Source organism: Mus caroli, unplaced genomic scaffold, assembly GCF_978045245.1.
Source record: "Mus caroli unplaced genomic scaffold, Mus_caroli_1 scaffold_3, whole genome shotgun sequence".
In the NCBI taxonomy this organism is placed as follows: Eukaryota; Metazoa; Chordata; class Mammalia; order Rodentia; family Muridae; genus Mus; species Mus caroli.
In genome coordinates, this window is record NW_028227258.1 from 54,844,008 (window position 1) to 54,856,907 (window position 12,900).

At 45.3% G+C, this 12,900-nt stretch overlaps 1 protein-coding gene across 2 annotated transcripts in view; it reads right to left on the reverse strand.

The window, feature by feature from the left end:
* Positions 1-5,415: 5,415 nt before the first annotated feature.
* The window catches only part of Kcnd3 (potassium voltage-gated channel subfamily D member 3), a 219,862-nt gene continuing 212,377 nt past the window's right edge, over positions 5,416-12,900 (reverse strand). Inside the window, exons 4-8 of one of the 2 annotated variants that reach the window (XM_021158357.2) lie at positions 9,713-9,814; positions 9,292-9,381; positions 7,834-7,890; positions 6,520-6,767; positions 5,416-5,840 (exon numbers count right to left, since the gene is read on the reverse strand). In XM_021158357.2, coding sequence (XP_021014016.1) covers positions 5,639-5,840; positions 6,520-6,767; positions 7,834-7,890; positions 9,292-9,381; positions 9,713-9,814 — 699 coding nt within the window. In that variant the 3' untranslated portion in view covers positions 5,416-5,638. The remainder of the gene's footprint in view (positions 5,841-6,519; positions 6,768-7,833; positions 7,891-9,291; positions 9,382-9,712; positions 9,815-12,900) is intronic. The other variant, XM_021158358.3, reaches the window with a different exon arrangement.

Below are 12,900 nucleotides of genomic sequence, written 5' to 3' on the forward strand. Positions count from 1 at the left end.
GAGCCATCTTTAGGTCCCACACTGAATGCTTTTTAGTAAAGAATTGCTGACTGCAATTAGAGTTGCTGAATACAGGTTTGTTCTGCTTATTTGAGCTATGGGTCTTTAGTGACACCTAGTGGGCGGTGAGTGCGTAGTGCTGAGAATGAATTTCATAGTTGACTTGGGCATTCATACTGTGTTTCCCAAGCCCTTTGACTGTTTTCATTGGGACCTGGTGGTTGTGGAGAATGAAAAGGATGCTGTTGGATGGCAGAACATGAAAATGCTGCTTCTCTCACACCAATGGAATTGTTAGGGTTAAAGGAGAACTTCAAGATACTTAACCCCACCCTACCCCACCCAACCCCTTTAAAATCAAGAAAGAAACTGAAGGGAAGAAGTTAAAAAGTGACCGATGTGAAGTAGAAGATACAGGACAACGAGCCTGAGCTTGAGCTTCTGGTGCCTGTCAGATCTTGGGGTAGGGATGGGGCGGCGGGGGGTGGGGGTGGGGAGGCTTGTTTGAGACCTTTGTCTAAGTGGAACAAACATTAGAGTATATATAAAGACATTTTTTATTTAGTAACTGGCCCTTAAGAGCTGTAGACAAATTTATCCTGGTGTTTTGCTGTTAAAACTGAACTTGCTTAAGGCATGTAGGAAGGCAAGAAGCTCCAGGAAATTTTAGTAGAGTTGCTTACATGGAAGGAGATGGGTAGGCTGGTTAGCTGAGGCTGTTACACCTAAGATTATGTGTCTGCTAGCAGCCTGGAAAGCTGGCTGGTGTAAGGCTATACTTTTGGAAAGGAAAAAACTGGTGTTAGAAAAAAAAATCTCACTAGAAGGCTTGTGGCACATAATTTGTTTAATCCAGATTGGATACATCAGGTACAGCAGTGGCACAGGACTCAGTACTGTAAATGATATACATGTTATAACATTTGCACTACAATTTCAAAAGAAGACAAACTTAAGAGCTTTTTTCCCCACAGAAAGTTTTCACATTTGTCTTCCTGCAGTTTTATACAGTGTATTTCTTTGCCATTGTAATGGTGGTAAGCAAAGCCCAATAAGTATACGAAAATAGAAAAGAACACACTTGATGTTTTCCACAGGAACATTAATGGGAGCGCATGACCTCTAAGGAAAACATTGGAATGTCTGGTTATCAAAAATATACCATCCCTCCCACCTCCCTGGTTTGTAAAATAGTCCATTGGTCCAAGGAGTCCCCTAGGACTTGGGTCTGTGCCCTGCACTGGCTAATGTGTCATCAGCCAGCATAGTTTAAATAACCTGCTGAGATAAATGTCATTCCAACAGTTGATGAGAAAACGTAGAATATCCTGAATAAAAAACAAGACCCACAAGGAACCCCTTTAAAAAGCCGTTTCATTTTTCAAAGCTACTGTCCCTCAGTTCTAATGCTTTTCATGATGCTGTTTGGGCTCCAAGTGTCATGGGTCATGACAATACTTTTCCTTTATCCCATCATTTTAAAGCTTTGCAAGTAATGAGAATTCATTAGGAAATCAGAGGAAAAATAAAAGTTTTTCCTGTTCCTCTTACGGTGGTTACCATGCTAGCTAGCATGAACGGGAAACTATTACTTCAAATGAGCAGTATTGGGATCCTTCTGCCTTACTTAGTTACCTAGTATTTGAAGTGAGGGAGCCTGAATTACTAGAATCCATTAACAGTTTCAAATCTAATGCTAGCTCAATTTCAGTCACTACTGCTATTTTTAAAAAGACAAGGAAAATGATCTAGGCATATAATGCTCCCAGGTACTTTCCCTATTTGCTTTCTGACAAGAAAATGACATGATCCTGAACTGCAGAGAAATCAAAACAACTGTATAAAGTCCTCAGCAGTTCTGTATGTGACTTCTGTCAACCAGGGATCATCATTTACCACTTCCTTAACATCTGATCAAATTATGTGGTCATAAACTAAGAATGTTCAACTGTTGCAACTATCTACTGGTCTTTTGAAAGAGGTTCTGTACAGTTAGTCCTGAGCTTGAGACTAATTAGGAAATGTGGGAATGGGGAAGAAGTAATGGTCTATTCCAGGACGTCCTGCTACTTCATGAATGCTTCCTTCCCCTAATCAGCACTCTTGACGTCCAGCTTTTAAAAATATGAGCAAGTCTTCGAGCCATGGAGCAGGACCTAGAAGACACTCCAGGACACGCTAAGTCCTGGATCAAATCATAATTCTGCCATCCACTTGGCATGAAACCTTGAGTGAGGCATCTAGCTTCTTGGTGCCCATTTCTTCTGAGTCAAAAATTTACTAAGGTGACTACCTTCACAGATGGTAGTGAGAGCCCATAGTATGCTTTGAAATGCCATTGTCCAAGCCTTCTCATCGAGAAAGTCAAACAACTGCCTGAAAAATCTTGGGCATTCCCTTGTTCATCTACTTACAGAATTGATCACCCACAGCTGGTTCTACACTAGAAACGGTGGCTTCAACATCTATAATTTGTATTAGCACAGTCAGGTGATTTCCAAGAGCTATATCAAGTTCTGTTGACATTTATACACGAGTATTTCCTTATGACATGGCATCTTTGATGGTTCTTCTCCAATGGAGTAGTAACTCTGTGAGGCAAAAAGTGTGATGAAAAACCCTAAAACCAAACCAAACCAAACCCCAAAATACCAAAACCACATCAGACTAGTAGCCAAGAGTCTTGTGCTCCGGTCCCTATTCTATCCTTAAACGACATTGCCTTGAGGGAGGGAGTCAAGTTCTCTGGACCTCATATTTCCACACTTTAAAATGAATTAGAGTCTTTAATCTTCTCTGGTATGCTCAATATATTTTCCAAGTTACTTCTACTTATTGAGTGTAGTCTTAGTCTTATTCTTTTTGTCCTTTTGATACCTTCTCCCCCAGTGCTAAGTAAGGTTGAATGGAGTGGTGGAGTGGGGAATTTACTGATACCCTAGCATGGTTTGAATACCATGAGCCATTGCACCAGAGAGCTATTGGTCTCCAGAAGAATCTGATACTCTGGTTGTTCACTTACTAGCCGATGAATCAGATTTGCTAAGGTGATCCAGCACATGTTCGCCCCTGTGCTTCCCCATCAATACCCTTGAGCAGATATGGCTGTGGGCTGTTTTCTTGGGTTGGTATCTTTGAGCACAGGTGAGTTGGGCTCCTTATCTCTTCCCAAGACTCAAATGGGGGAATGAAAATGCAGACAGTCTAATGGTTATTTTTAGGAATTGGATGATATGGACTTTGGAAATGAAACAGAAACAGCACAAGCATTCAGTTCACTGAAGTCAATAAAAATGGAATTTTGTGGGGGAACAGTCTTTAAAATGCATTTCTTTTCATGAGAACCATACTATGCTGTGTTGGTGCACGGTCCCAAGTAACATGGAGATGCTCTGTTGAAGCAGTCATTATTCTAACTCTCTAATGACTTGTTCTGAAATAGAATGGTGGTGTGCATGAGAATGCAAGTGTTCCTTTTAAACTCTAGCTTTATTCCACTCAGTTCTTAGGACTTATCATGCACCTAGACATTCCTTTGTTCCATGATTCATAAAGGAAGATCCTTTTCTACTTCTTGGACTACCTGCTAAAATTGGGTCTAGCTTGGCTCTACTCCTTGGCCAATAAAATATATGTACAAAGTTACTAGATTGGAAGAACCACTCCATTCCTATAAGGGGAGAAATCCTGAGGCCAGATGTAGGAGAAAGGGCTGTCAGGGGCCACTGAGGATGAAGACAGAGAGACAAAGATAGAAGAAAGGGTGCCTTTCTTCCACCCTTCTAGCCACTCTCTGGTTTGGTACCTCCTCAAAACATCAGGGCTTCTCTGCATACAAGGTCACTGGAGCTGGACCCAGGAAGCCCCTTCAGGTCGCTGGCTAGTTAAAACTCATCTAGATGGCTGTAGTGGGCAGGGAGATTTTGACATGCAAATGAACAGCTTATCTGTATTTTAAATGGAGCTGTAGAATGGATAAATTCCCAAGCAGCTCCTGTGTCTCAGATCCCAGGCTTCAGAGACTGCAGGAGAGTATTTGGGGTTGAGAAGGGCAGGAAAGGGCTCGTCACTAACCCTGGGGCCCACTTGCTCTGCTGTTAAGTGGTGAAAACCATTAGGAAGATTCCAGAAACACTTTTCCCAGGCCCACTACCATGCAAATAACTTGAACCAACGTATCCACATTTCCAAGAAGTAGTCTCCACTTCCCATTTGCATGGAGGTCGTCAGTGGCGCCACCCATCAGCTGTCTTCGGAGATGGGGGCTGAAGATGGCTCAGACCTCAAGGCATCTTTCTGACCAGACAATGATCATCTAGAGCCTCTTGCTTGCTTTCTTGTTTTGAAACATCCTTCATGAGGCACACAGGCTTAACCTTCACAGCTTCTGTGTAGGAACTAACTGCCTTGGGCAGTAAGCCAGGGTCTCCTCCCATACCCCTCACTTGAAGATGCTCATGGAGCATCCTGGCAGAGCTCCACACGGCCTTCCTGGTGGATCCTAAAGGAGGGCACATAGCAAGGTGCTCCGGAGCTGTGGCAGTTTCCTGGTGCTTCTCTCTTCATGGGGGCATAGCAGAAACAACTGCTTTCTGAGGTTGCTGATTTCCTTTTCAAGACCCGATGTGGTAAATGTGACCACCACCCTGACCCAAACTGCAAAGATGAGTGGTTCCAATCAAAATGGAAGCACCTCTGTTCATAATATAGACTTACCTCACCCTTTAACTCAGCCCACTTGCCTTCCTTTTTTTTCTGTATTAGCATTCACTCAGCCTGACTCCAGGCACAAGTCTGCAGTACTTGGCAGTGACAGAGGATTTACTGTCCATGGTGAGACAGATGGTTGGACACAGAAAACAGCCAAGGTGAAGCAGATAGGTACAGAGACAAAGGAGACGGACCAACGGAGCAGAAGGTTTGCTGTGTGGTTGGTTGCTTGACAGTTCTGTGCAGGTCAGTTGGGCAGTGAGGGCCCGGCTAAGGGAACCGCACTCATCCAGGGAATGGGGAGAGAACTCAGCAGTAACTGACTTTGAGTCTAAAAGCTTTTGCTATAAAAGAAGAAAAATAAAAACCAACCTCACAAAATGCATTGTTTTGGTTTAAAGGTGTTGGGTCCGTGGAGAAAAACATTTCACAAAAATCTGTTGATGATTTTGTTTTCCACCTTTTCCCATGAATAAATATTATCCATTAAGAGCCTTGAAAAAGGTGCTTAAATACACAGTGTTATATTTTCTTCCTGTTTGCATGTGATGACTCGGCCTCTGGGCAGCTCTTGGTCTTGTGTTTTCCTCACTGGGGTTTCCAGAAACAACTGTTATTTGGTCTGAGGTATCCCCACCAGGCCCTGTCCAGGCAAGCAGCCTGCACCCCCTAATGGCCAATCCCCTACCCACCCCCTCCCTTCCTCTGGCCCCAGTAAGATGCAATGTCACAGGGCTGTGTCCACACCAGCAGCAGGATCCTTGGGTACCCTTTGCTGCTTCCTTTCCCTTCCAGGCACAAGTCTCAGTGCTAGGGGTGCAACGGGGCCGGCCAGAAATAGTGGGAGGGAGTGGTCCCAGTGGCCACTCACCAACATGCCAGCCCCTTTCACTCCCCACTACCCCCTCAGGCCCTCTGTCCAGTGTGTTTACAAGGCAGAGACCTTGACAACATTGCTGGTTATGGAAGGAATGTTCGTGTTGGGGCCTGGGCTGGCAGGGGATGGCCGACTTTCTCCCTCTGGGGTTAGAGCTGGGGGGGTGGGGATGCTGATGATGGCTGTGGTAATCTGGGATGTTTTGCAGTTTGGTCTCAGTCCATCGTCTGCTTTCAAATTAAGGCTGGAGCGACTAGGATAGAAAAGAGTGAGTTGAAGATAGTTCCTGCTTGTGGGCACCCCAAATCTCCCTTGACTCCCGCCATGATTTTTGCTCTACGCTCTGTCAAAGAACTCAGTGGCCCTTGATCTCGCCCTTTAATAATCAGCTTATAATTGCCATTCTAACTGCTATTAACAATCACTAAATCATGCGGATAGTACTTATTCCCAGCCCAGTGGACTTATAACTTGTGATGTTATGACATTTGCTTTTCCTGAATTTTCTCCAACGTATTTGGAACTAATGGGGGAATGCCTTAAATATAAACAGAGATGAGAAGGGAAAGTCAGTTTGTGATTCATAATCAGTTTGGGGTCAGCCATAGATGTCACATTGCTGAGAAAAGTATTTTCTTAGGAAAATGATCATAGTCCATCTTTTCAATTTTTGAAATCTTTTTCAGTTTTTAGCCCCCTACTACTTAAACCCACTTTTGACCTACACTGCTACAGTATCATCCAATAGCCATGAAGACCCTTGGATTAACTTTAATGCGTGAGAAGAAAAGTGGGGGAAGAAAGCAGAGGGGCCCCATGCCGTAGATGAGGGGAGCCACAAGGAGATCCCAGAGGTTCTAATGCTGTGATTGTTTAATTCTGGAAAGAGGATGACTCAGGCTTTGGGGGTGGCAGGAAGGGAAGCCGCCCACCTGGTGGTGAGGGAGGGCTGCTCGCTGCCCTGGATGTGGAGCGTGCTGAGCTCCTGCATGCTGCGCAGGCGGGTGGCGGGCAGGTTAGAGTTGGGCAGGTGTGTGGTCTTCTTGCTACGACGGGAGCAGCAGGTGGTGGTGAGGCCCGAGTGGCTGGACAGAGAAGGACTTCTGGTGGAGGGGTAGTTCTGCATTGAGCTCTCCATGCAGTTCTGCTCAAACATCTGCTCATCAATAAACTCGTGGTTCTGGGGGAGGAAGGAGAGAAAGTGAAAAAGAAGAAAAGGGCAGGGCAGAGCCCCAGTCTCTGGTTGCCTGTCTGCCTGCTTGGGGTCTTTCATGAACGATGCCCAGATGGCTGGATTACAGAGAAGTGTTTGGGAGAGGTTTCATTTTCACAGGTGTCAATGTCAAAAGACTCAAACTGGCTTCCCTGGCCATTTGATTGGACAGGGGCACAGTTGTTAAACCATTATGTTTCATACACACCATATACAGCTTTGAGTAGAAGGGGCTCGGAGAGACCTAGGGGCATCGGCAGAGCTGGAATCAGTAAGCTCTGAAGCCATTGAATATGAGTCTTCTAGTTCGTCTTTATGCATCTGATGACTCTTAGCGATGTGACGTAACTTTGTAAACGTTTCAGACCATTCATAGAATTGGAGGGACAATGTTCTTGAATGCAAAGGGGTCAAATTGCTAAGGATAAGATTTCTTTTCATTTTTTTTCCTTTTTGTCTGGTTAAAGCATATGGATCTTTAACTACCTGGTGGTACAGGATTCCTAGGTCAACTGTGAGCTTGGGAAAGAATGTTAACTGTGTCTTGACTATAGGGCATGAGCGTGGCTTGTAGCTAAACCCAAGACAATTTGAAAATGGCTGCTTGACCAAGGTGATTAAAACTCTGTGGCATTGGCAGTGAGGCTAAGGCTGTCAGAATGAGGAGGAAGAGAAGTATAAGAACAGAGATCAAAGAGTCCCCTGGCAGCCAGTACCAGGAGTTCCCAGGTAATGTGGGAGGCAGCATAGAGCTATGTGGCACTTGGGCATTCCAGAGGAAACGAACCTTGAAGCTGGATCCCACTGTCCCCTCAGCCCCTGGGGAGGGTCAAAGGAAAGAATGGGAAAGGAAATTGGGTAGTTTGGGTACAAAACCACTAGGAGCCTGAGCTGGTACTGGGTGTGACATCAGAGATAGCATAAGCCCAGGAAGAATCAGTTGCACATGCAGAAAACCAGGCTAGGGGTAAGCAGAGTAGATCCACAGACTCAAGACTCAGAGAGAAGAACAATTGAATTTATAAAGTTATACCTTGATGGTGGAGGTTCGTACAGATAACAGGGGATCATCCACAAGATAGGATAACCCCTACAGGACAACATGCCAACAGAAGATAGAAACACCATTGATTGTACATTCCAGCATTCCAGTTTTGACATTCAATTTCTCAATCCCAGCATTCCACCCTCCAAGTTCAACATTCCAGCCCTCCCTGTTCTCAGCATTCTGCTTCTCTTGTCCCAACATTTCACCCCTTGGTTCCAATAGGAACCTGCTTAACCCAACCCAACATTCACTCTTTCCATATCAATACTCTTCTCTTTCTATCCCAACATTCCACCCCTGGGTCCTACATTCCTTCCCTAGAATCTGGCATTCCAATATCCCATCCCTGCAGTCAGTCCAGCATTCTCTCAGCCTCAGCGTACCACCCCCAACCCCAGCATTCCATCTCTGAACCCCCAATGCCAACATTCCAGCTCTTCAAACCCCAAGGATTCCACCCATGTCCTTTTAATGTATACATTCCACCCAGCACATGCAACTTGGAATGGGCAGTGGGGTCTGGGCCTATACCATTGGCAAGCTCAGTTTCCTTGGGAGAACTTCTAGATATGCATAGATGGTTTTTGACCATAGATGCTGGAGCCTGGGTTTGCAAAGCACTTCCCCATTGGGAAGGTCTCACTGGGTTTCAACTGTCATCCATCGTATTCATTTTGAGTAAGAGGCATCTAGCATCTGGGAGGCCAGGTTATGGGCTACTAGGAATTAAGAAGTTCCTTTCCAGAGTGTGCTGAGCCCTGACTCTAGACTCCAGGGAACTGGCAAGGAACTGGGAAGATGTTCATTCTATTCTGAGTTCTCCCACCCTACTGTTCCTAGCACCTTTTGCCAAGGGTTCAGGGTTGGCCCTACTGCCCTTCCTTTCAGGCTGTCACTAAGGCACAAGCATCATTCTCATTCCAGCTGTGGCACCCTAAGCCATGATCCGCCTTAGCAATTGGCCTTTCACGATTCAAACTCCCTACAAAACTGCAAAGTTACTAAGCGGGGTTGAGACTGATAAATTTTTGGCTAAAGAATATATATGCTGCCCCCTTCATTAATGTAGGCACAAAAGGATTGCATCAACCCAGCAACAGGGGTGGGGCAAATCTACCCTTTGTACATTCTTTTAGGGTGATGTCCATCAGAACTAAGAAATAAAAACCAAAACTCTTAGTCTTCAGTAACCAAGACACCTGCTGGTGTTACAGGGGAATGGGAAGGCCATGGGAGTGGCTTCTTCTCTAGAGCCGTAGGACACAGTTGATCTGTCACTCTGGTGACCTTGCCCCACCCTTAGGGTCTTCATCCTAGGGGCAGAGAGACTATGGTTTTGGATTGGAAGGGGACAGATGAACTCTCTGGCCTAGGGATGATAACGTGTGTACAGCCTTGGGAGGTCAGGGATGAGGCAGGAGGGGGCAGTAGGCTGGAACTCACAGTGGTCTTTTCTAAGCAGTGTAGCAGGTGGTGGTGCTGGCTCTCAATGAGTGAGGTGGTCTTGCCCATCTGCTCCTCTTCTGGGGTGCCCTAGGGAGAAAAAAAAGACCACGGATAAAGCTGATATCTTCGCCTCTTCCAGCCTCTCCTTTTCATCATAGAAGGATAGAAGAGCATGGGAAAAAAATCTTGATACGCCATATTAGGGCTTATCACCATGAAACACACTGGCCTTGGGCTGGGGGTCCTTGTCAACAGTGGGCTTATGGGCAGCAGTGATATTTTATGTTGGTGGGAAGATTTGGAAACAGGTTTCTGTCAGAGTCTAAATTGAAGCTTTCTGGAGAGTGCTGGTTCGTGTGGATGAGAAAACAAACCTATTTCTATTTTATCTCCTCGGCTAGGTCTTCTGGGCACTTACTGTCAGCTCCAGGGCCTCATTGAGGAGCCCATTACGCTTGCTGTGCAGGTAGGCATTGGAGCTTCCTGTTTTGGCCACCCGGATCCTGGCAAGGCGGGCCTTCTGTGGTTGGTAGACAATAAGAGAGACAATAAGATACGAGAAGAGCAAGCCTGGCAGAGCCTGTGACAACAGCTGCCCACTGAGTTCCCCCAGCATTGTCTGATAAGGGAAAATGAGCTCCTGTGTCCTAGCCTTATGCATCTCTTTATAGAGATGCTAGACTGGATCTAAGACCTATGTACCCACCTTTGCAATTTAGCCGTGGTCAGGACTCTAGGAATCTTCACAAACATTCCGCCTGGGTAGAGTCTCTTGGTGGAAGGAATACCATGGTTTCAAGTTCTCTCTCCTGAAGCGTTCATGACCGTTTCCACTCAGTATTTCACAATGGCTTATGCCATTCAATTATCTCCTATCCCTAATGAGACTGTAGAGTCAGTCCCTAGAGGACAGTATGTGCTAACTTGTCCTGATTCTCTCCTGGATTCCAGTGTGGTTGGTTCCCCACATGCTGTAGGTTCCCAAATAATAGTTAATTATGAAAAAAAAAAGTGAAGAGAGCAACGGTACCAGTGACAGCTCTTAACTGAGGTGTCTGTTTCCTCCTTTGGCTACCACAAGCTTTGTCTTTCCACTAAGGCAGCATACCTGCTTGTCTCTCCACTGTTTCTCTCCCGTTTGCCTTCTTTGTTACCAGGGGCCTCTCGCTCTTTTTAAAGTTAAGAAATGTATTTATAGGTGCATGATTGGCTTTGGAAGTTATTAGTAGATACATTAATGGATGTGTCAATCAATATACATATATGCTGGGCACAGAAGTGGGAAGGATGTACTACACGTAGAGGTGGCCTGGTGTGTATGTCCAGAAAGGAACACATTCCAGTATATCTCTTTGGGTTTATCTCCACAACTGAAACCCTCCCTGGGAAAGCCCTCAGCAGACAACCAACCCCCTTTGGCTTAAAGCACATCGCCTGGGTTCTGTAGAACTGGAAGCAGCTCTAAGCCAGTGCTCTTAAGAAGAAGAGTCCTTGAGAGTCATAGTCCTAATCTGGAGTGGAAGATCCTCTTCCTGCCTTTGGGTAGAGTGACACACAAAACTTGAACATGGACTCTGAAAGATGGACTGTCAATGGAATCACAAAGATATGTTACGTTCCCTGTCTCTTGGGAACTCTCCCACTAGCCAGTATCTCCTAGCAGGGATAATTCAACTTTCCCCTGGTCTTTGAATACGGAGAAGGGGCTAGAACTTATGTTTCGAAGGTATTCCTATAAATCCAAGGATGGCTGCTCCTCTACGTGGAGAGAATGAAGAGGAAGACATGCAAAAGAAAGGCCAGGGAACCACTCCTGTCACTTCCCATCTCTGAGAACAATTCATTCATTCATTCACTCATTCACTCATTCATTTCATGTCTAGGATAAGTCTGCCCGGGAACCCTGCTGCCGCATCCCATGCATCCCATGGTAGATGTTAATAGTCCAGTGAGTTCCTCATAGTTCATGGAGTTGACTGCTGTTACTTTGGGAGAAGGCTAGGTTTTGAGGGCTGCATATGGAAATCCAATTGTGTAAAGCTCATTATAATGGCCTTATATAATCTGATTGCCACTTACAGCCAGACCTTTCTCATATGTAGGCTCTGTCTTTATTACTTTCTGGAGATGAAAGGTTCTCCTGTCCTCCTCTGTGGCACTTCTTTTAATCTTATCTCACTCTGGATTCTATTAAAGTAGAAGATTGTCACATCAAACACACCGTATCATTTAATCATTCCCAAGTGGGATGCAGAGGTTTGAGGCATGTTTGCAGAACTGTATCCTTCCGTGTAAAACTTGGTGGTGCTCTCTGCTTGGTTTCGTGTTCCTGAGGGCCAGAGCCTTGGGCTTATGCACATTCTTTTGTTGCTAGCATCCAGTGCAGGTTCAACACTGAGCAGGAGTTCAAGCAAAGCTTGTGGTAGCCAAAGGAGGAAGAGCAAGTACAGCTGGCTGGAAGTCTGTGCTTGTAAAGCTATTGTAAACAGGCGCAGTCTTTGTGTCAGCATGTGGACTGGAAAGGTTTCAGCTCATGTCTTCTAACTAGGAAGCCAAATGCAGCATCTTTCTCACAGCATCTTTCGCTTTCCTCCCCGAGTTCACCTCCTTTCCGGTATGTTTCTAACCTTCAAGACCAAAGCCCAGGAAGTGGAATCTTCAACAGGTACAAATGGAACTTTGGGGTTGGAGGAGTGAGATCCAGTACAACACTGTCAGCCTGGACATGTCCAGACCATCCGATGACCCTCGAGGAACCTGTCACAACTGAAACTCCCTAGCTTGCAGCTGGCAGGGACAGCCTGCACAGGAGTCTTTGTATATCTTGCCTTGAAAGGGGCAGGTGGAGAAGAGAGAAATGGATACGCAAGCAGTTGTACACTTAGACATTTATCAGAGAGACATTGAGCCATGCTGATATAAACATGAACACACGAATGTTCACTGCTCTTACTTGTAATAACTGAAAACCATTGCTATCCTACATGTTCTTCAATAGACAACTGCCCAGTGGAACACTACTGAGGGAGAACATTGAAAGAACTGGTGAATGGACTTCAAATTAAAAAAAAAATCTTTTTTTTTTGAGACAGAATCTTGTTGAGTTACCCAGGCTGCCTTTGAATGAAGTAGCCCAGGTTGGCCTTGAACTTACAATTCTCTCATTTCAGCCTTCTGAGTATCTGGAATTACATACAGCCTGTACAACTAGACCTGGAATAAGGGATTAGTGATATAATTTTAATTAGTCTCTGGGAATTATATGGGTGGAAATGGCCAACTCCTGAAGGTTACCTGCTGTATGAGTACATAATGTATGCAACTTTTTTGAAATGAAAGCATTTTTATAGGTGGTGATCAGACAAATGGTTCCCAGGAGGAAAGGACGAGTGGAGATATAGCAGGGTGTGGTTATAAAAGCCACAGGGGTTCTCAGAGTCATGATGCTTCTGGGTCTGCAGGAGTCTCCATGGGTGAGGGATCTGAAGCACACACACACACACACACACACACACACACACACACACACACACACCTATACACACACACACACCCTTACACACACACACACACACACACCACCACCACCACCACCACCTCCACCAC